This window comes from Pelobates fuscus, chromosome 5 (genome assembly GCF_036172605.1).
Source record: "Pelobates fuscus isolate aPelFus1 chromosome 5, aPelFus1.pri, whole genome shotgun sequence".
NCBI classification, from domain to species: Eukaryota; Metazoa; Chordata; class Amphibia; order Anura; family Pelobatidae; genus Pelobates; species Pelobates fuscus.
Genome location: NC_086321.1, coordinates 376812093 through 376833551, shown reverse-complemented (window position 1 = coordinate 376833551; position 21459 = coordinate 376812093). Strand labels below are relative to the sequence as shown.

General features: G+C 40.5%; 1 protein-coding gene across 4 annotated transcripts in view; it reads left to right on the top strand.

Moving 5' to 3' along the window:
- Window positions 1-21459, top strand: part of RBFOX3 (RNA binding fox-1 homolog 3) — a 655525-nt gene that overhangs the window by 618267 nt on the left and 15799 nt on the right. For 3 of the 4 annotated variants that reach the window (XM_063456256.1, XM_063456257.1, XM_063456255.1), the window contains 5 exons: window positions 1754-2005; window positions 10299-10436; window positions 15436-15489; window positions 16428-16520; window positions 21022-21082. In XM_063456256.1, coding sequence (XP_063312326.1) covers window positions 1754-2005; window positions 10299-10436; window positions 15436-15489; window positions 16428-16520; window positions 21022-21082 — 598 coding nt within the window. The remainder of the gene's footprint in view (window positions 1-1753; window positions 2006-10298; window positions 10437-15435; window positions 15490-16427; window positions 16521-21021; window positions 21083-21459) is intronic. The other variant, XM_063456258.1, reaches the window with a different exon arrangement.

The window sequence follows — 21459 nt, the reverse complement described above, 5'->3', positions numbered from 1 at the left end:
ACACACGCGCACGCTAACCCTCCTTCAAAGCCAAGAGAAAATAAAATCTAAAATACAAGAAAACCTTCGTCTGCCTGACTGCGGGAAAAGAGAAAAGCAGTTTTGCTGATACCTAATTAACCATTTACTTGGCAGCTCTGTAATGCTAATGAAAGACTGCATCTCTCAATTCCAGGGCTGCTAGCCGTGCTTATTAAAGGTATAGTGCTTCATTACTCTATGGCTAATTGCATTAAGTCTTTTAAAAGGTATCTCTTTGATTCATGTGAGCCATTTATCTCTACCCCAGGAGGGCGGCAGGACTGAAATCACCTGATCCCATTCCCTGTTTTACGATGCAGATGTTTCGTCTGACACCTGCGCAGAGTCTTTAAGGGACTTGCAGAAAATCCATAAATAAATAAATACGATTTTTACAAAACGATACCATAGTGGCAGGCGCAGCTTTGCAGCTCTGTGAAATTGCGCTACAGAGTATTTACGCCAGCTGAATTTTACTCTAATAATAATATTATAATATCAAGCAATAGCTATGAGCTAATCCTGGTGGTCCAGCTGCCATGGATTGTAACTCTCATGATCCACAGCCAGTCTAAGGAAAACCAAATCAAGGATTCTGCAGACTTACATTTCACCAGATTATTTTTCATAAAACCTTGACAAGCGGTCATTAAAGCCAGTGTTGGCCATCGTGCTTTGGTTAGACATTTTTCTGGCCAGCCCTACCATTCAAAACATTTATATATAACATTCATCGCCTCCCGCTCTCGATATTCCTATATCATATATATTAAGATTTCATAGATCGATAGAAAGCTAGACCTCTATCCAAGTGACAGAAAGAAATCACCCATATTTATATACAAGGGCACATATACAAAGGATATATAGAGATATATACACTTGTTAAAGGGAGGATCTCACAATTCTAACAAAATTCTATTCAAATAATATTGTAGTCTTTTTATATTTTTTATGTTTTGGAGATATGTATGTATGGCTGGCAGCAGTGGGAGCAGCAGTTCCTGAAATCTGCAGGAACTGTAGTGCGTGTGTCCCCCCCCCCCCCGACAGACCATTTATTAACAACGGTCTGAACTGATCAAGCAACACATTAACCCCTTAAATACATCACATGTTATGATTTACAATATATAGTAGCATTCTTAATGTCCGCATTAAGTGATACATGGTCTGGAAAATCGACACTATCTGCATTTAAGTGATACATTCCCATTTTATAATCTATTGGTATAACCCTTGTATCCTTCTACCTACCTTTAGAATCTTTATACACACCTACCTTTAGAATCTCTGTCTACCTACCTGGTCCCTGTATGTGTCTACCAGTACGTCTGTCAGTCCTTATCCCAAATCAGTCTCCAATAGTAATTTGTGTAATTCCAGGGCAAACAGTCTGTTATCATTTACTCTATTGAATTCTGCATGTGGCAATTGACATAAATTATTTTCTCTCTTATTTTTTTGCTGATAATACTTCCATGCTTAACGAACTGAATCAATTGGAAGAAGCCAGATTAACGAGCTCTGCTAGAAAATGCAAGCAGACCATTTCTATGAAGTTGACATGCATTATTGTACATCCTTTCCTTTGGGGCAGGGACCCAATACAGTGATTGTAAATGTTGATGGCTGGGGGGTGGTGTATGTTTAACTGCCAGAGGCACTTTTCCAAGCCAAGTGGAAAATTATTACATTTACAATGTATCTTGTTTTTATGCTTTTTTCCCAGGGTAACCAAGAAAACTCTGCCCCACCAGAAGCAATGGCACAACCGTACCCTGCTACACAGTATCCCCCACCCCCACAAAATGGGCTGCCAGCAGAATATGCCACCCCTCACCCACTCCCCACGCCAGACTACTCTGGCCAGACCACGGTAGCAGAGCACGCACTGACCCTGTACACGGCAGGACGCAGTCATGGAGAACCACAGGGCAACGAAGTCAGCACACAGTCTGTAACAGGAACTCAGACGCTCACGGTAAGTAAGAATGGAGTGCTGGAAATGGTCAAGAGAAAGACATTAAAGGCGTTCAAGATTGTTTGAGTTAGGCATAAAGTTCAATAATAAAAAAAAATAGAAAATAGGAATATTTTTTTTTGTTTTCTATGATACAATTTCGGTGGTTTCTTTGCTATAACCAGACATTCTGAAGCATTGACGAGAAATTTTTTTTTTAGAGAATTTTTTTTTTTTTTTTTAATTCTTCAGTCTGGCTGATATTTGAAATTCCCTTATCAATTCTGCAGAATTCCCTGTTTAATCCCCAAAGTGTTTGCGTACCCAGGTGGTACCGAGATAAATGGATTTAGGGCTTGAGATATACGAAGTCCATTCCTAGCATGTGTAATGAGAAACCGGTGTGGGGGAAAAACATTTTCCATTTTTTTTTAGAAAAAGACAAAGATAAGGCCAATTGTATTTTCTTGTCACTGTCATTAATACTGAAACTGTCTGGGCGAGTACAGAACTTGATCCAATATATGTGTTATTGATTAAAGGCAGGACATTATCACAGGACGGGTGTCTGTGTCATAGGGGGCAATCTGTACGTTGATGATAGTAGCATGGACAGAGGCCCACTCTGCCCCCCTCACCCCATGCATCCACCATAATGGGTATTTTGATCTCTAGCAGATAGTCCAATCTTTGGTACCTAAATCAAATCAACGCATTCAAATTAAATTGTAATTATACATACAGCTGGCTAGGGGAATGTAAGATCATAGATCAGATATAATGGTGTGTAAAGTTCCGCCATGACGTGGGTACATTAAAGGATCACTACACACATAGCGCACTACAGCTTGCGTTACTACAGCTTGCGTTACTACAGCTTGCGTTATGTGCGTGCAGTGTGTGTCCCATGAGAAATCGTCATTTTTATAACTATTCTGAAATCCCCTGTGCCAACGCCTGCCTTCTCTCCCATTGCTCCTCACAGACCTCCCCTCAGACCAGCGTTCTTAGAGGACGCAGTGTGCGCAAGCGTAGAGATTTTGAATCTTCTCAATGAGAAGGCTCAGATTGGTGACAGTCTCTTCTGAGAAGGATGGGGAGGGCCACAAAAGCTGCACTCATAAGAACAGCAGGTTGTGCAATCTCTCTCTCTCTTTTTTTTTTTTTAGATATACCCCCAATGACTACATGTATAAATAAATGCATGTATGGGGCATATCTACTAAACAAAGATTTCTTCTTCTTTTTTAATATATGGTGTGCAGTGTTCCTTTAAGAACAGACAAGTAGCGGGGAATACAAACTGTGTGAAATTTGCATTGATTGTACCTAAAATGTTGTATTTGATTAAATAAATACATAAAATGCTAAACCGCAAACTGCAGTGGATTGAAAAAAAAAAAAATTAGGGAAAACAAAACACAATGGGGAAAGTCCTCGAGCTGATTTGATTTTACATTTATTATTATTTGTGGATTAGTGACTCCTGCAGTAAATGTTACACCGATCTGTGTCCCGTACATGGCTGTATTTCTGTGGCGTTTATTTTATTTGCTGCAGAGAGTCAATCAGAATTCAGGAACCACCGAAATTCCTGTAAACTGCGTGATACATTCGCTAAACAGTGAATTGTTGGGTATTCGGCAAGGAATAGCAAATCCTAAGGTAAAATAGCTTAAATGGCAAAATTTGCCAAATTGTTATTTCAGTGCAGGTGATTCGGCCTAAGATTCACCATTCCCCGGTTCGTGAATAACCCAGATTGTGTTAATACAGCGAGTTTGAGGATAGTGCCTGGGCCATTGGTAAACCCATTGATCTATTACACGATGGTAATGACGGACTTAATCTCACATTACGGTGTTTCCCGACTTTCGACTCACTGTGTATACTATACGTACATTTACACACGTCCAGTGTAATAACAGCCTCCTAAATCATTAGCTGATGGGAAATGTGAATCATCTTGTTCTCTGCGTTAAAGCAATTCCTGTTCCTTTCCGTAATTAGGCCTCTGAAAACAAGTTGGGCATATTAACCCTTTCACAGTTAGATGGGTATATGGAGCCTTTAAATAAAGGACGGGGCTAGCCAGGTGTGATACCAGCTGGTGCCATTTAAAGGGTTAAGGAGGTAAAGAGAAAAAGGCATGAGACCAGGGTAATTCCGCTGATGAGATCTTATATTCACAGATAACAGAGGCTCTTGTTGAGCCGCAGAGCGATATCCACAGAGAATAGGGATTTAACGGTGTCAGTAATGGTGGAGTGAAGGAGTTACCCCAATACCCGGAACGCTTGTCCTTTCATCCTGCGGGCAGGGATGCTCACAGCAGCTCAGTACAGGGAGCCTTCCTTATCTGTCTCCCGTTGCAGGCAAGCCTATCTGTTCTAATCGCTTGTAATCGACCTGCTTGGCTGCGCTCCAAACAGATAGCTTCAATTATGTGTTTGTACTGCAGCTCAGAGGGGAAAAGTGCTGAGCCCAGCACTGCATAGTCATTTCACAGTAATAAAGGCAGAGAGTGCTAGCACTGTATGCCAACTGCACAACACGCCATCCAACAACTCCCCGATCCTGCACATGCAACCACCGGGCACATACCCCCACCTCTCCAACGCTCCAATCATGGGCACGCAGACACAGACCGGAATGGGTTAAATAAAAGACAGAAGGCTGTGCCAATTTACCAATGCTATTACATATTAACATACATGTACACATTTATAATGATACACATATGCGCACCAACATATTGTGATATATAAATACATACAGCCATATGTTACATAATACACACATCTTTATTTATTATGTATATGTGTCTGTTAGTACTGAAACCTGGCATCTATTTTGAAGGCCGTAGAAGATATAGGTTAGTACCTCAATTCATTTTCCCTAGCAGAGGCAAAAACTGGTATATTTATAACTGCAAATAAACCATTAAAATTAAGCAAAATGCTGAGACTCGTCAAAAAAAACCCTCAAGATAATAAATGATATACGGTATATTTATATTTCTATATATGTATATAGTTAAACCGATATGAAATGGAAGGGGCACGTAATAACCCCTCTAATAGATACGGAGAGAAACAGACCGGGATTGCATTGTATTAAAGCAATCAGAGATTAGACAGAGACATTAGATAAACCAGTCAGAATTCTATGTAAGTCAATTTGTATCAAATTAAAATCTCAAAAGAATTAATCAACACAGCTGCAGTCTTCATCCTTCGTATTGGATTTAGAGTAGGTACATTATCTCCCCAATTATTGTCTGAAGTCCCTCCCAGCAGTCTGCATAATCTTTTCGCTTGGCAAGAGGCTGCGAGATTTTACACACGATCAGAATCATACAAAGTCTTCTAATGCCCTGGTTCTCACATGAGACAAGCAGGTCCTTACATGAAATCACCCTGCTGTTTTCACTGGATCTTCAACAAAACCAAGCACAGTATTTATTCCTTTTTATACATTGTTGCAGGGATGCCATGGCCCTGTCACACAATGTTACCTTGTCGGGACAGGATTCTACTTCTTACATGATATTCCTTGCATCTTCTTCAAATAATACAAATGCATATAATACATGATCGGTCTTCTTTCTTCTGTATCATAACCACAGGATCGTCACATGATATGAGATGATTTTCTTGCTCTTCATTGCACAACCGTGTCCACCGTATGATCATCTGGTCTTGCAACTTTAGCTTGATAGCACGTTGATTTTGTTACAAATAATTAATTTGTGCCTCCTTCTCCAAACCAGATATTTCATTTTCCTGACTTGGGTCTTCCCTTAAGAAGGTAACGGTGACTTTCTTAGATGAGATAACTTGTCCTCATTCTCCTGAGCACAAGGTCCTCATGTAGGATTGCTTGTTTCTACTCCTGCAAGTTAAGATGGCCCTGTTCATATCAGAAACACTGCTCATCCATTTATTTGTCGTTCCTTCTCTTCCTGAGAGAACGGTGTCCTTCTCACACGTTACATTATTTGGTCCTCTCTCCTCAGCCCACAACGCTGCCCTTTCCTCATGAGATTACTTTGTCTTTCTCTCATGAAATCAGATAATCTAATGAGGACACAAGGGTCTCCAATTAAGAATCCCTCTCCCACATGGGTCAGATGTCTCCTTTGACAGTATCACCATAGTGGTCAGGATTGTGCGGCTAACTTCAGCCGTGTCTATATGTTAAAATATGAGCAATTTTCCGTGATAAGGTTACACACTAATTAAATGGTTTGCAGTTCCATCTCACTTTTCTGTTCTGTAGTTAAATATAAGTACCACGGGGAATGGAAGCCAAAAGATTGACTTCTAAAGGACTGTAAGGATAAACTGTAAGCCCTGCCTTCTACCCAACCTGTTATTTTACTCTGTGCATCTACTGAAGACATTTTAATTGATAATAATCCAATTTTATTAGAATAATTTATTCAAAAACTCAATGTGTGCCTTCACACTACCAGTAGAAGGCTATCCTCGTTATAACAACATAACACAGAAAGTGACAAAGAACGCCTGAATCCTTGCTCACAGGAGTTTCCACGCTAGGGGGTGAGGAAGGTACCCATGTAAAGAAAATCACAGTAGTATGAGAGAAGATAAGACAAGGAGACACAATTGGTACACACCAGGATCTTTCAAATTAAATCCACAGAGACTCCAAGCAGCAGTGGCCTTCAAGTGAGCACATCTGAAACAATCTAAAGCTTACCATTGGACAGATTAACCTGTATGTCGGCCCGATTTAGGCTGCCTATAAAGACCTACTCACAAAGGGGTTCCTCAAGACCGGGGCAGACAATCTCTCGATACACAAGCTAGCTACTTGAATAAATCGTAATCCTTTAACCTCTTCAATCCTGGAGATTGCTTAGGAGCTATCTTACAATGAGATCAACACAACCTGTCGAATCACCGAAACACAGAAAAACAGGCTGAACTTTGACAAGATCTTATAAGAGAGTGGGATATAATTGCAGAGAGATGTAGTAATACTCATAGCAATATAACAATTTTACCAGAAAGCGTTACATTAGTTTCATATTATAATGAGCCACAGATATAAACCCACATTCCTAGATCGAACATCACATCAGTATATGTAATACGTAGAGTTCTAGAATGATAATAATAATTGGGAGAATGTAATAACGCGGGGAGGGCTGTAGTACCCCACACTGTGACAGAACACGGCAATAATATTGACAATGATCTAATAACGAAGCTGGATAGAACGCCTAACGTTAACACGCACATTAATAGAGAGAGAAAATGGAAAGTCCTGTTTACATGGCGATATAAACCACGCAGACCGCGCAGACCCCGCAGATAAAGCTGCTGATATTCAAGATACATTCCGGCCTGGTGTGAAAAGGGTTACGTGGGGTGCCGGCGGATTTGATAAATGGACACACTTTGCGTAATTTTAAAGTGGCTGTTCCCAGCTTTATCCTGATAAATGAGCCCATGTTTACTCATAAAATTGATAGCATTCTCTGTTGTTTTTTTTCTTCTTCTTCTGTTTAGGAATATTGTGAGAAAGTGAGAGGGGGCGTGAGTGGGACACAATGATAAATAGCAGCAGGAACCTCCAATCTTTGTGTGGGCATTGCCATCTTCAAACACATTCATATTTGTAGACATCCAGTAGCAGGGTAATCCTCCGGTAAACGGGGTGCCTGCAGTGCGAGAAACAGTTAAGGGAATCTTAATGTATTGCTTGTAACAAGGCGGGAAAACCGATCGCAGCGATCAATTCATGGTTTATTCACTAAATGTTGAGTTAAAACTGAATTGCTTTTAGGCAAAACTAGCCGCTTTCGAAACATTATCCAGCTCTGCTTTGGCTACAGCTGAAAGATTTTGGTCAACATTTTGCAAAGTGCTTAGTGAATAAACCTCATGGATAAATCAAACAACATTCAAGAATAGAACAGTTCTACGTAAAACAAGACTTTTTATTTCATTGAAGTAGTTATGGTGCCTGGAGTTCCCTGGTGCTGCTCATCCATTTAGTGTTAAACAATTTTTTTCTGAGCAGTTTAAAACCGAATGAGGGTCCCTGGCCACCCATAGCCCAGCCCCCACTGGGGATTCTTTTTGGCCATATTATCATTCCATACCACCAATGGCGCTGTGATGGGCCGAATGCAGTCACCTTCCTCATTGGCCCAAGCGAAATGCTGCAAGGGACTCTCGTTTAGCTTTAAACTATTCAAAAATGACCACTCAATGGAGGGTTGGTGGCAGGGAACATCAAGTGGTTTCACTGCATAGAAAGTACGTTTAATGTGATTGCTGGGTTCTAAAGATATGACCATCACTGCTATAGCCATCAGACTGCAGGGTTCTACAGGTCTCACCATCCCTGCTATAGCTAGACTGCAGGGTTCTACAGGTCTCACCATCACTGCTATAGCCAGACTGCAGGGTTCTACATGTCTCACCATCACTGCTATAGCCATCAGACTGCAGGGTTTTACAAGTCTAACCATCCCTGCTATAGCCATCAGACTGCAGGGTTCTACATGTCTCACCATCACTGCTATAGCCAGACTGCAGGGTTCTACATGTCTCACCATCCCTGCTATAGCTAGACTGCAGGGTTCTACAGGTCTCACCATCACTGCTATAGCCAGACTGCAGGGTTCTACATGTCTCACCATCACTGCTATAGCCAGACTGCAGGGTTCTACATGTCTCACCATCACTGCTATAGCCAGACTGCAGGGTTCTACATGTCTCACCATCACTGCTATAGCCATCAGACTGCAGGGTTTTACAAGTCTAACCATCCCTGGTATAGCCAGTAGACTGCAGGGTTCTACAGTTCTCACCATCCCTGCTATAGCTAGACTGTAGGGTTCTACAGGTCTCACCATCACTGCTATAGCCAGACTGCACGGTTCTACTGGTCTCACCATTCCTGGTATAGTCAGTAGACTGCAGGGTTCTACAGGTCTCACATCACTGCTGTAGTCAGACTGCAGGGTTCTACAGGTCTAACCATCCCTGCTATAGCCATCAGACTGCAGGGTTCTACAGGTCTCACCATCACTGCCATACCCAAACTGTAGGGGTCTACAAGTCTCACATCATGCAATAGCTAGACTGCAGGGTTCTACAGGTCTCACATCACTGCTGTAGTCAGACTGCAGGGTTCTACAGGTCTAACCACCCCTGCTATAGCCATCAGACTGCAGGGTTCTTCAGGTCTCACCATCACTGCCATACCCAAACTGTAGGGGTCTACAGGTCTCACATCATGCTATAGCTAGACTGCAGGGTTCTACAGGTCTCACATCACTGCTATAGTCAGACTGTGGGTTCTACAGGTCTCACCATCACTGCCATACCCGAACTGTAGGGTTCTATAACTATAAGACTGTGGGGTCCTGCAGATCTCACCATCACTGCTATATCCAAATTGCCAGGTACTTTAGATCTGGATATCACTGCTATAGCCAACGGACTGCAGGATTCTACAGGTACCCCCCATCTCTGCTGTATCCAAGCTGCAGGATTCTGTAGAAGTAATCGTCCCTGCTCCATACATCAGACTGCAGAATTTTAGAGATGTATGTGGAACTCTCCATGGTGCTAGCTTGCATTCCCTCTATTCTCTCTGGTGCTGACTCGTGCCTGCAATGCAGGGAATAGCTGCGAACTACTAAATGCTTACTGTGAACACCTGCCCCCCACCCCATTACTATAGCAGTTGTTACATTTTTAATATCTTCCCTTAAAGAATTTTGCAGTTGTTTCATGCAGTGGAGCAGTCCTTCTGAAATGCAGTGAGCATAATATTTACAAGAGACCCATAGCGGACCCAGCGCTGGTGGACCTGCTGTGCCCAGTCACACATACTCCCTATTGAAAAATGTAAAACTGTAGATTTGAGGTGGAGAGTCCTATAAATCCCCACGCTTTAAAAGGTGTTGGATGCATATCTGATAGTCATGTAATAACCATGTGCCCCCTGCTTCTATAGCTATTGAGCTCACAAAATGGATACGTGCATTACGGAAATTATTGTGAAACTAATTATCTTGGTGTGACAAGATTTGGCAGCGAGTCTCATCAACATCACTCAGGTTTGTGGATTCTGCAAATTTAATATATATATTTTTTGCTTATTGATAATTTCAGTTCTCATCAGGAACTCATCACATCACTACAGAGTCCCTGCATAGTCACAGGAGAATACTTTGTGTCAGATGCAAAGTGGGGTTAAGAAAACCCCCAGTGCCAACACATTGCAGAACTGTACTGATCATGTACTTTGTCCTTCTTGCTTACAGACAGACGAGGTATCACAGACAGACAGCAGTCAACAGCTACAATGTCAAGAAAACACAGAGAAGCAACAGCCCAAAAGATTACACGTGTCCAACATCCCTTTCCGCTTTCGAGACCCTGACCTGCGGCAGATGTTTGGAGTAAGTATTAACCCTCATTACTAAAGCTGGCACAGTTAAACTTTCTATAAAATCCCTCATCAAAATGCCAAACGCGGCCTCCTCTGGTGTGAGAAGGCCTTAGATCGGCTTCGGAAAGCCAAATCCTATTCTTCTTCTGCGTATGGGTCCACTGTGAACATAAAGAACATCTTAACCTACACAGAGGAATTTTCCCATGTAGGAAACCCCCCACCACCCCACCCACAGAGCCAAAAGAAAAATTAATTGTTTTGCTTCAATCAAATGGGAAGTTTATTGTAATTATGAATTGCTGTCCAGAGAGACTGATCAGTGAACTGCTTCAGTTTATTCTCTAAGGAGCTGTTAAGATTTACAGAGCTAATAATCTGCTGTGTGATGTTCACTCTCCCTCCTCGCTGCGCCTTCTTCTCTGACTCGAAGACTTTTTTTCTTTTTCCAAGTTCCCGATTAGATGGGTTTATTTCACCATGTTGGTGTTTTTTTTATGGGATATATTAATTCTGCATTTATTTTTTATTTATTTTTTAATCATAATATCCGTTCATGTTAATAAATATTGGCTCCTCTAATCTTGCAGTCAACGTGCAACAATTCTGGGCCAAAGTTCTAAATGTGGAAAAGTCATAATAAAAGTCAACGGAATGTTCCGGCTGATTTCTCCGCAATGCCCCAGAATCCAACTATTTATATACATCTCCTCCTTTGGTGCAAATTTAAATCACTAACACACATTTTAGCCCCACAGTGTTGACTCACACTCTGAGTTTATAAGAAGCTCCCCATTCACAAAACGGCTCAAGAAAAATACGTCTGTTTCTCAAGCCGTTTTGTTAATGGGGCACTGAGCTTCCTGACTCATGCCTTGTACTGTGGTGATGTCCATAAGCAGAGGGATCGGGCACCAGACTCAACACTCTGGGGTTAAACCATCCATAAACAGTTAAACCCCTTTGAGGTAAGCTAGCACCCAGGAAAGCCTCACACCATGACAACATCATTCAGATTAAGTAGTTAATGTGATGAAAGTTCCTTTAACTAGAGTCAATGAGGTAAAAAATGATTACCTTTTTTAATGCATAATTTAGAAAATGCATTAAAAAAATGATCGTGAAGTTGTGTAGTTTAGAAAAGCTAAACCCTCACTCACCATCAAGAGGCTCCACCAATCAGGAGTGTCTAATTCTGGTCTATGGGATCTTCTCCTATTCGATAAACTCCTGCCAGGCAGTTTACCCCCAGGAGTATTTCCATTTATCCAGTAGGATACGTGTAACTGCTTTTAAAGTGATCGCAATGGCTGCTATGACTTTATAAACACCATTTGTTGGTAGTTTTTGTGATCTGGCCCACGTGCGGAGATCTGCAGGGCCACAGATCAGAAAGATCAGGCCTCGTTGTTCTTTGACATGAACCAGCCACACGCACCAAGCTGGGGGTATAACCATGTTAGTTTTACAAACGGTTGGTGGGAGCAGGGTACTCTCTGCACCAACAGCTTTGCAATAATGCACAAAAAGTGTTTACGGTTCTTATTCTTACCCTTTAACATCATAGAACAGTGTTGCCCAAGAGGCAGATTTAATGGGGGTCTAAGTCCTCCATTCTAACACTTTGAACCTTATATACTCCAGAAAGCATGATACACTGTCACGGCACTTCTAATTAAGAGAATGAGTAATCAAGCAGCAGACTTAGACAGGTCATGTTACCATACACGTAATGTAAAACCCAACATCCACCCAGATTCCTACATTCAAAAAATGCAAGTAGTCATTCACCTTTATCAAGAGACCTTAGCGTTCCATGGATCGTTGAATAAAATAAACTTTGGTTCTTCGAGTAATTCACCAGCTTGGAACAAACAGGTCACAATAGGCCAGTTAAATTACAAGTAGTAGGAGGCATCGCCAGCAGTCACACACGTAAAGACTCTGTATACCAGCAATCACACACGTAAAGACTCTATATACCAGCAATCACACACGTAAAGACTCTATATACCAGCAATCACACACGTAAAGACTCTATATACCAGCAATCACAAATGTAAACAACTCAGCATGTCGCAAATAATGGGAGGAATTATTTCATTTAGAAGCTAGAATTATTGTAAAATTAAGCAGAGGAGGTGAAATTTAAAGGGACACTATACTCACCAGAACAACTATAGCTTAATTTATTTGTGCTGGTGAGTATAATAGCTCCCTTCAGGCATTTTCATGTAAATACCGTATTTTCAGAGAAAAGGCAGTGTTTACATTGCCCCTAGGGACACCTCCAAGTGGCCACTCCTAAGATGGTCTGCATGAGGACGCTGAATTTTCCTCATAGAGATGCATTGATTTAATTCCTTTTAAGCACACTCTTTGACAGACACACATACACTCACTGACAAACACACATACTCTTTTACAGACACACACACAAACACATATACACTCACTGAAAAGAACGCATACATTCTCACTGACAAACACATGCACACTCACACACTCACTGACAAGCACACATACACTCTCAAACACACAAACACATCCAAACTCCAAAACAGACACACAAACAATTATTATTATTTTAAAAAATTTTACTCCACCCAGCCCCCCTACCTTTGGGAGTGCTGGCATGGAGTTTCCATATCCCATTTGTCCAGTGGGGCTGCTAGGCTGAGCGTTCTGTCCCTGGGGTCCAGTAGGGCTGCTAAGCGGCTGGCGTGCAGGCAGTGAGGGAGCAGTGATCTCCCTGCTCAGCTCCCTCGTGCGCCTCTTAGTGATGCCGGAGCCGGAGTGACGTCATATTCCAGCTCCAGTATCACTGCTGTGCGCGCAAGGGAGCTGAGCAGGAAGATGACTTCTACCTCGCCGCCCGCGGCCATTTTATTTATAAAAATGTTGGCGGAACCCCAATTAGGAAACGCTGCACTAGATAAACAATAACGAGGATCAGCACATAGAAAGATACAGCATCTTACAGAAAGCATTTAAGATTGATGTAAAATATAGGGCAAGGCGACCTGACATAAATACAGGTATATTAAAAAATATAGGGCCATAATTATAAAGACAAACTGATGAGACATTATATTGGTTCCCATGGTGACTGCATCTTCTTTACAATTGTACCCTTGATGGGGACCTGTTTTTAAATAAATCTCCCATTTTAAACCTTCACACAATAAAAGCTGAATCAAAATAAGTGACATCTAAACCAGCTGATGTAGTTATTTTTGTGTTGCTTTGTTTTGCTCTTACGTGCTGACAGATGTAATTAAAACCATTAAAGTGACTTATTAAAATGTAGCCTTTAAATATTTGAATTCTATTCTATACGTCGAGTTCCAAATGGACTATAGCAGATACACACACATGCAGTAACTTTGCTACTCCCTGACTAGGCCAGCTGCATGGGTTTTACGACCAGACAGGGGAGCGATCACTGGCGAGATTTATACATTCTACCAAAGTATCATGGTTTGGCCCATGTTCTGTGTTATGTTCAGGGCACAAAGTTTGTTTTCATAATAAAAAGTATCCGTCTTGTATCCCAAATTCCGTCAAGGTCTGCTCTGTACTGTCTGACAGCTGTCGCCTACGTTAGAGCACTTTGCACTTCCCAAAAAGCAGAACAGATGAGATTCCTGCTCACTTTCTTTCTCCCAGTGTCAGACCCTATCGTGCTAGAGATACCGGCTTTATTTAACGCCAAGCTATGTTGCAATGTGACACTGGCATGGTTGCTACCCAGATAGTTATCTAAATACGTCACTGTGATACGGTGCACTTGGGACAAAATTCACAACTCACATTCATAAAATAACTCAATTTTTTTTAGATTTACAGCTACACCAAAATAAGAGAAATAGTATAAATATGTATAAAGCACCGAGCTCCCCTCCAGCCGTGTGTCACTACATTTGATTGGATTTATTTATTTTTTGTCCAATAGTATCATAAAATAAGTGTTTTAATCCTAAATAATTGCAAAAAAAAAAAAAAGTAATTATTATATACTTCAAATTTGCATTCGGATAAATGTATATATGATTTATAGGGGTTTATTCACTAACCACTGAATGATAGAGCTTTGAATTCCAAACTCCATAATTAATTCAATTTTGTGATATAATTTTATGCGGCACATGCCTCTAAGAGTAAAACGGCCAATGCACAGAATCAGTGGTTTTATTTGCTCTGGGTCATATCCACTAAGCAGTGATCTGAGAGGTGACAACTAATTCGGAAAATGTATTTTAACCAGAGGGAAAGTATCTATTACAGCTTTGTTGACAATGTACTATTTGTGAATTGACTCAATGGCACCCCAGATGTTTGTGAATGGCACTTCTCAGGACCTTCAGCCAGCCCTTCACCATCTGGGGTGCAGGTGTTAGCCGTGACTAAGAATATGACGCTCTGGGCTGGGTGAACGCCAGCTACTACCTAAATCACTTGCTTGAAATTACACCAGGGTAACACTATCTTCTTCTAGGGCTGCCTCTTACTCAATGATACCCTGCGGAGTGCATATTTTATAAACATCTCAAATTAAAGTGGCAGTACGAACTCCTTGGGGTTCTCCAATCCAATCTGCAGATTTTTTTTTTTCTATCTGTTGTTGAGCCGCAACTCTAATTATTTTCGACCAGCAAGAGGCAACTGCAGGAGGGAATCGCAGGTGTCCAAGTCTTTCAATGCAGCACTCCTTCATTCCTTTGTCTTTCATTATGGTTTACATAGAAGATTAATGCCTGCCTCGTAGTTTCTAAACGAGCCAAAATTTCTTGGTTTGAGACAAGTAATTAGTATTAATTAAATAATGCAGTCATCTCCAGCCGCATCTAAATCTCTGTTGCTCTGCTCGTTAGCGTTACCGCATAGCCAAATCACCCGACAAAACCTCCTCAGACCCCCCATATTAACGCTCTGTCTCGCTCTCTCTACTGATATTCCTTGTGCACTTACCATTTTTTCCTTCAATCCTCTGTTTGTGTCTTTTGCAGCAATTCGGGAAGATTTTAGACGTGGAAATCATTTTTAACGAGCGAGGTTCCAAGGTGAGTGTAGATATCTCATTAGCGCGGCATGTCCTGAAGATATGAGGGATTCGCAAATCGTTACCTGTCAGAGTGGAACCTTTCCACAAATCCTATCTGCATTACAGCGGGGGCAGGAGAGCAGCTCTGTGGCCTGTCACATGGACCAGCTGCCTGGCTCCTAGTTGTAGGATAACGGGAGCTACCTGCTGTGCTGAGGGTGGCCTTAAACACTCATTATCTCCATTACTCGCCTGCAAGCTCTGTCATGTTCTGAACCTGAAGGTGGAAGGCCGGGGAGAGGCAGGAGAGGATACAAATCGGTCACTAGTACTTTTCAATCTCAAAATAATTCAGTCAACAAAGAAGTCAACCTTTGCAACATCATAACAACATGTGAGAAATTAAGAACATGGCAAGTGTAGCCCTTAGATGGCCCTATGATAATCTCTCCCTCTAAAGCACACTAGTTACTTTATCTTAACAGAGCTCCTCTCCTGTATTTCCTATAAGGAGCAAGGGTGGCCAGCAATTGGTGCTCCATCATCTGTGAAGCTAAATCTATACCATGGTACTATGCTAAGTGGAGGTTGGCAGAGCCTCATGGCAAATATTTAGCCCCCCAAAATTTGGAGATGTACCTGCTTACTACAACTATAGTAAACAGTGCTGCTTATCAATGAATTGTACAGAAAAGGCATGATCAGGTTCATAGAAGAAGTCCATGCTTAATTGTTTGGGTGGTGGGCTGGTCAACTTAGAAGCAACATGTTCTTCTGCTGTGCCGCATCTGCATGTGCATTCCATCCTCAGACCATGGTGTCCATCATTAACCTCTCTCCATAATAAGACTTCTTTAGCATGCTTGCTTTTCTGCCTCTCCTTTTTATGTCTCTAACTCTCTTACTCTTGGGTGTTTCTGTGTCTCCTCTTCCCCTATCTGCTCCCCTCTTTCATAGGGATTTGGGTTTGTAACTTTTGAAACTAGCATGGATGCAGACCGCGCACGGGAGAAACTCAACGGGACAATCGTTGAGGGAAGAAAAATTGAGGTGCATATCAGATAAGTTTGTGTGTTCTATGAAGTTAGCATTGTACTGTGTACTGTGTGCAACCTGATATTGTGATGTGTTGAGTCCTGACGGAGACACGCGAGAGAGGTCCTTAAAGTCAAATACACTGTTTTGTGATTAAGCAGAACAAGGAGTCCATCCTTTTTTTATTTGCTGTGTTTTTAAGACTCCTGTATGTTAACAATAAACTTCCTAGTATAATCATTCAGTTGGCAAATTTTATTCCATGAAAAAAAGAGGTAATCATCATGCATCGCAAATTAGAAATATCAGCAGTAAGATCTAGATTCACAAATAGTTTAAGTCGCGTTTCATTTTCCCCCGCGGAAAGCAAATGTAAAAGAATGCAATTTAAACAGAGAATGTTGGGCTTGGAAGAAAGACGTTCAACTGTGAATAATTATAAAATGTTATACTTTCATTCTGTAAAATTAAAATGAGATTGCCCATGGAAGAATGTTAATGCACAAAAGGAGTGATTAAAAAAGGGAATGTCAACACATAAAATTAAATAAATTAATATATATTTCACATCAAACACTACAATAAAAAAAACAGGAAAATAGAATTTAGTTGAACTTCAATAGTGGTGTATTAGGGATTCTGTCACTTTACCAGGCTATATGTCCAGTATGTACCATTCACATGTTTAAAGGGGCACTCCAAGTACCATACCCACTGCAGCTCACTGAGCATAGCTCGGTAGCACCATAGCTTGGCTGTGAGGCAGTGAGTCCTTCTAATGCCTTTCTATCATTCTATTTCCAGGAACAGGCTCTCCTTGGCATCTAAACTTTTGCTCAGATCCTGTTGAGTAGTTTCATTTGTGTCCTTTCATGAAGAACATTACTTGAGAATGCTTAACTACATATCCATAAAGCCCTGCTAGGTTATACATGTACCGTTCTCACATTGAATACCGTGACAGGATCAAGAATGATTCAAATATCTCAGTCATCATTTCTGGGACCCTGCAGAAGCTGCAGATTTGCAGCAAAGAATCATTATCTGTAGAATTCTTTAGACAAAATGTGTATTGACAACAGGATAGTTTGCACTTTTCACAATTAAAATATTAACCGAAACAGATTATTATGTACTGCTCCTATTCTCATCTAAATTAGCAAGAAAAATATACATTTGTTCATATTCTAAACTGTTTTAACACACAGGATTTAGGGGGCAAAAAAGCTCTCCAATTCTTACTAACTTCCCCGTTACAATTCTTCTTTAAACTGATGATTTTGTTCGAAAATGCTGATGTATTTTTTTCCCCCTCCGCATTTTATAAAAATGAACAAAATTCACTCGCTATGTGTCCTGTGCTTTGCAGTACATTCCCTCGCTGTCACAATCTGCCGAACGATGGGTATATTTTCTGCTGTAGTGTTTCCTGAAAGTAACAAATATTAACAGCCCCCGGGAGACCTTTTCCCACAGTTCAGCCCTGATGGTTGGAGGGGGGCGGCAACAGCTGGAATATCGGGGTCAACATCTGGTGTTAATTGCATTTTACTGCTGATTCCGTTAGATTATTGTTTTCTGCAGAGAAGTTTTCGGACAGAATAATTCAGAAATATGCAGATATATTATATATTGAGATCCCAGCAGGACAGAGCCCTGTTTAATATACAGGGTATACCTGTTACAAGCTCCAAGCTAAGAGTTTAAAATGCACCTTTCATGCAAAAAAAAACAAAAACTTTGTAGTTTGGCAAATGAAATCTGTGTATCATACAACCAGCTTTTTGGCAGAAACAGGTATCAAAATGTATTCAGTTTACACATTCTGTTGGCCATTACGAGGTCCAGCATCCTTTAAAAACAATTAGCACGATCCTATTATCTTTTAGCCAAAAAACAAACAAACATAGTTTAATATATTTTGGTTACAGTAACATTTACTGGCATGAAACGTCACAAAAAGGAAAAAAAAAATAATAAAAGAAGATAACAAAATGTTAAAAACTTACACATAAACGCTGCAAAAAGGAAAGCAACAGGGGATTACACAATACATTTGTAAAGTATAATAAGAAATGCCAGAATATATCGATAGTATGTAACTTGGAAATGAGAGACTGAGGGAAAAAGAGGTAAAGGGGATAAATGGGTCAAAAAAAACTACAGAGACAAATTCCTAGGTTTGAAAGCAAAGGAGACTCAGCAAGACAGAAAAGAATCAATCACGTAATTCTACCAAAACATGATTGACATACAAGAACAGTAGGTGAAGGTTGCCCTGCCCAAACATGGTTATTAAAGAGAAATAGGTGGGCACAGGTTGGGGAAGAGTACTTCAAAATAGGAATGGGTCCCCGTGAAAAAATAGAAATTAACTGTTCCCCCTGAATAACCAACGTAGCTGGGCTAGTACCCATCTCTCCATCTCTTAAGCCCATCCAAAAAGACACCAAACATATTAATAAGCGGTGTGTCTAGTGATAATAATTCTGACCCCCCTCCCCCCGGCCAAGGAACAAACAATGGAAAAAATGAACAAGTACTTGAGAAGAGAGGGGGAAGTTTGGGGTAAAAAGCACTATTTTATATTGTGTCGGATTGGCTTCTTAATTGGGATTGGCTGTTTAATTTTACATCCTTTTTATTTCCATTTCTCTGCACCTCTCTTCCTCCCAAGGAAGAGGAGTCTCTCTCCTGGTACCGCTCTCCCTTCTACCTCCTCCCGCAGCGCTGCCAATTGTGTGCTGTTTTATTACCTACATTAGGTCTTTATGGTTACATGAAGCTTGCAGTTTGAGCCAAAATATCTCTCCAACAATTCAGTGTTGGGTCGGATGGTAAAATGGAATGTTTGGCACTTCGCTGCACTGCGGTCTGCTCATTCCAGCCCTGTATCCCGTCTACCCCACTGTGTATCATAACAAAATATACGACGGCAATTTCTGCTGACATGAATTTCAGAATGCCTCGTCCAATCAGGACACGGGAGAATATAGCTCTCAATAAAAGAAAAATCACAAAAATATCTTGACTTGTAGCAACTGGTCATCTTTGAGGGGAGAACAAAACCCTGTTTTCTGGATGAACGCTACCTCCTCTTAAAAATAATAAAAAAAATTTACAGCTACGACATAGTAACAAGCTCCAATCATAGCGTGCAGCTAGTGTACACAGCGGGTATTGGAGACAAATAAAGCCATAATAAAATTCATAGCAGTTGCTACTGTGTCACACAAAATAGTTCTAAGTACACAAACGTTTTGAACCTGAGCAAATAGCGTAGAACATACTCGTTTTAATTATTATTATATAGCTGACCTTATTATATAGCTGATTCTGTCTGCTTAGATCCAAAGTGAAACAATTTTGTTGGTATCTACTTTTCGGTTCTATTTACGTTTGTGTGTGTTTGTCCTTACTCATAAGTTCTATTAATATGGAAGGTATCTAGGCAGTGACGCTTGCAATTGATCTATATTTAATTAGTAGTTATGTTGTACTAAATTTACATTTTCAATATCATGTGTTTGCGGTATATTTTGAGATTCTTCAATTGAGAATTTGGATATAGTATATCGTTTATATAGCACACGCTTACAAGCTAAACTACTAAGTTCTGTGCACATAGTGAGCATATGAGGGAGCATATTAAAAGGATACTCTACTGCCGCCCCAACAAAATAAATCACTGTTTAGTAGATGAAATCACACAATGAAATCAATCAAGCATTTAAACATGCATTTTTTTTTTGTTTATTGTTGGTATATCAAAAATCAGCTTTCAGAAGTTGCAGGTTTCTTGTCTGCAGCCTTTGCAAGCCCTCCCCTTTTAATTCCACCCAGACTTTCTCTGGCTGTCCAATCACAGACGACCCAATGCAGCTCAAGGAGAAGTCTTTGCAAGGCAGGTGCTCTGAGTGATTGTTTCCTCTAGATATTAACTCCACTGAGCTAACCAAACCAGGAAGTAACACAGGACCTTTTGACTGACAACGTTAATTTATAAAAGTGACAATTTCTATTGAAATCTTCGCTTTTTGTAAAGTGAAAAAAAGAGGACATACACTTCACACATAAAGCATTTCAGCAAGCTAAAGTGATATAAGGGTCTAGAGTGTCCCTTTTAGTATATGCTATTAAGCCGCAATCTTTCCTTGGATTGGTTTAATATTCTGTGCTTTAATTTGGCCGTGTCATTCAGCAACTTGTGTAGGCACTTTGAGATAAATGGAACAATCACATCCTTGTGCATTTATTTTCCAATAATCGCTAAAAAGTGAAGGTTTCTCATTTTCCTGCTTCCTTCAGTATATATTATAGTATCTGTTTCAGTTTTACCTGCAAATAAATGTAATTTGTGTTCATGTATTACCCCAGACTTGGAACCAAGGTTAATATTATAGTAATAAATCCATAGAACATTAACGTATCTTGTTCACAGTAAACAGCGTGCTATCGTCCGTGGTAACTTTATATCTTTGTGTGTAATTTTCTTCTCTCTCTCTCTCCTATCCAGGTAAATAATGCCACCGCTCGGGTAATGACAAACAAGAAGCCGGTTAACCCCTATACAAACGGTATGTGCTGCATCGATTTCATTGAGTACATGTCCCTGTCTCCTCCTAGGGACAGCACTATGAATGGAGCATACTGCGCTGTAACTCCGTTACTGTCATAACTTGGCCTAAAACGTGCACTCTGTTTTTAATTTACTACAATCCAGGGTTTAGTGAATACATCTCAATGTTTTGGTTTTTTTTTATGAATTTTATAATTTAAGTAAAAGGAAATTCGCGATAACGTCTTTTTAGAGGTCAGTTAAAATATACTTTAGCAATAACGTATGAAAATAAAAAGAGGGTACAGCACTCTGGCATCCAATGATAGCGATGCTTCAATTTATTTTCTCTGACAGGTAATTATTTAATGAACACCAAAACGTAAACTCTGATTT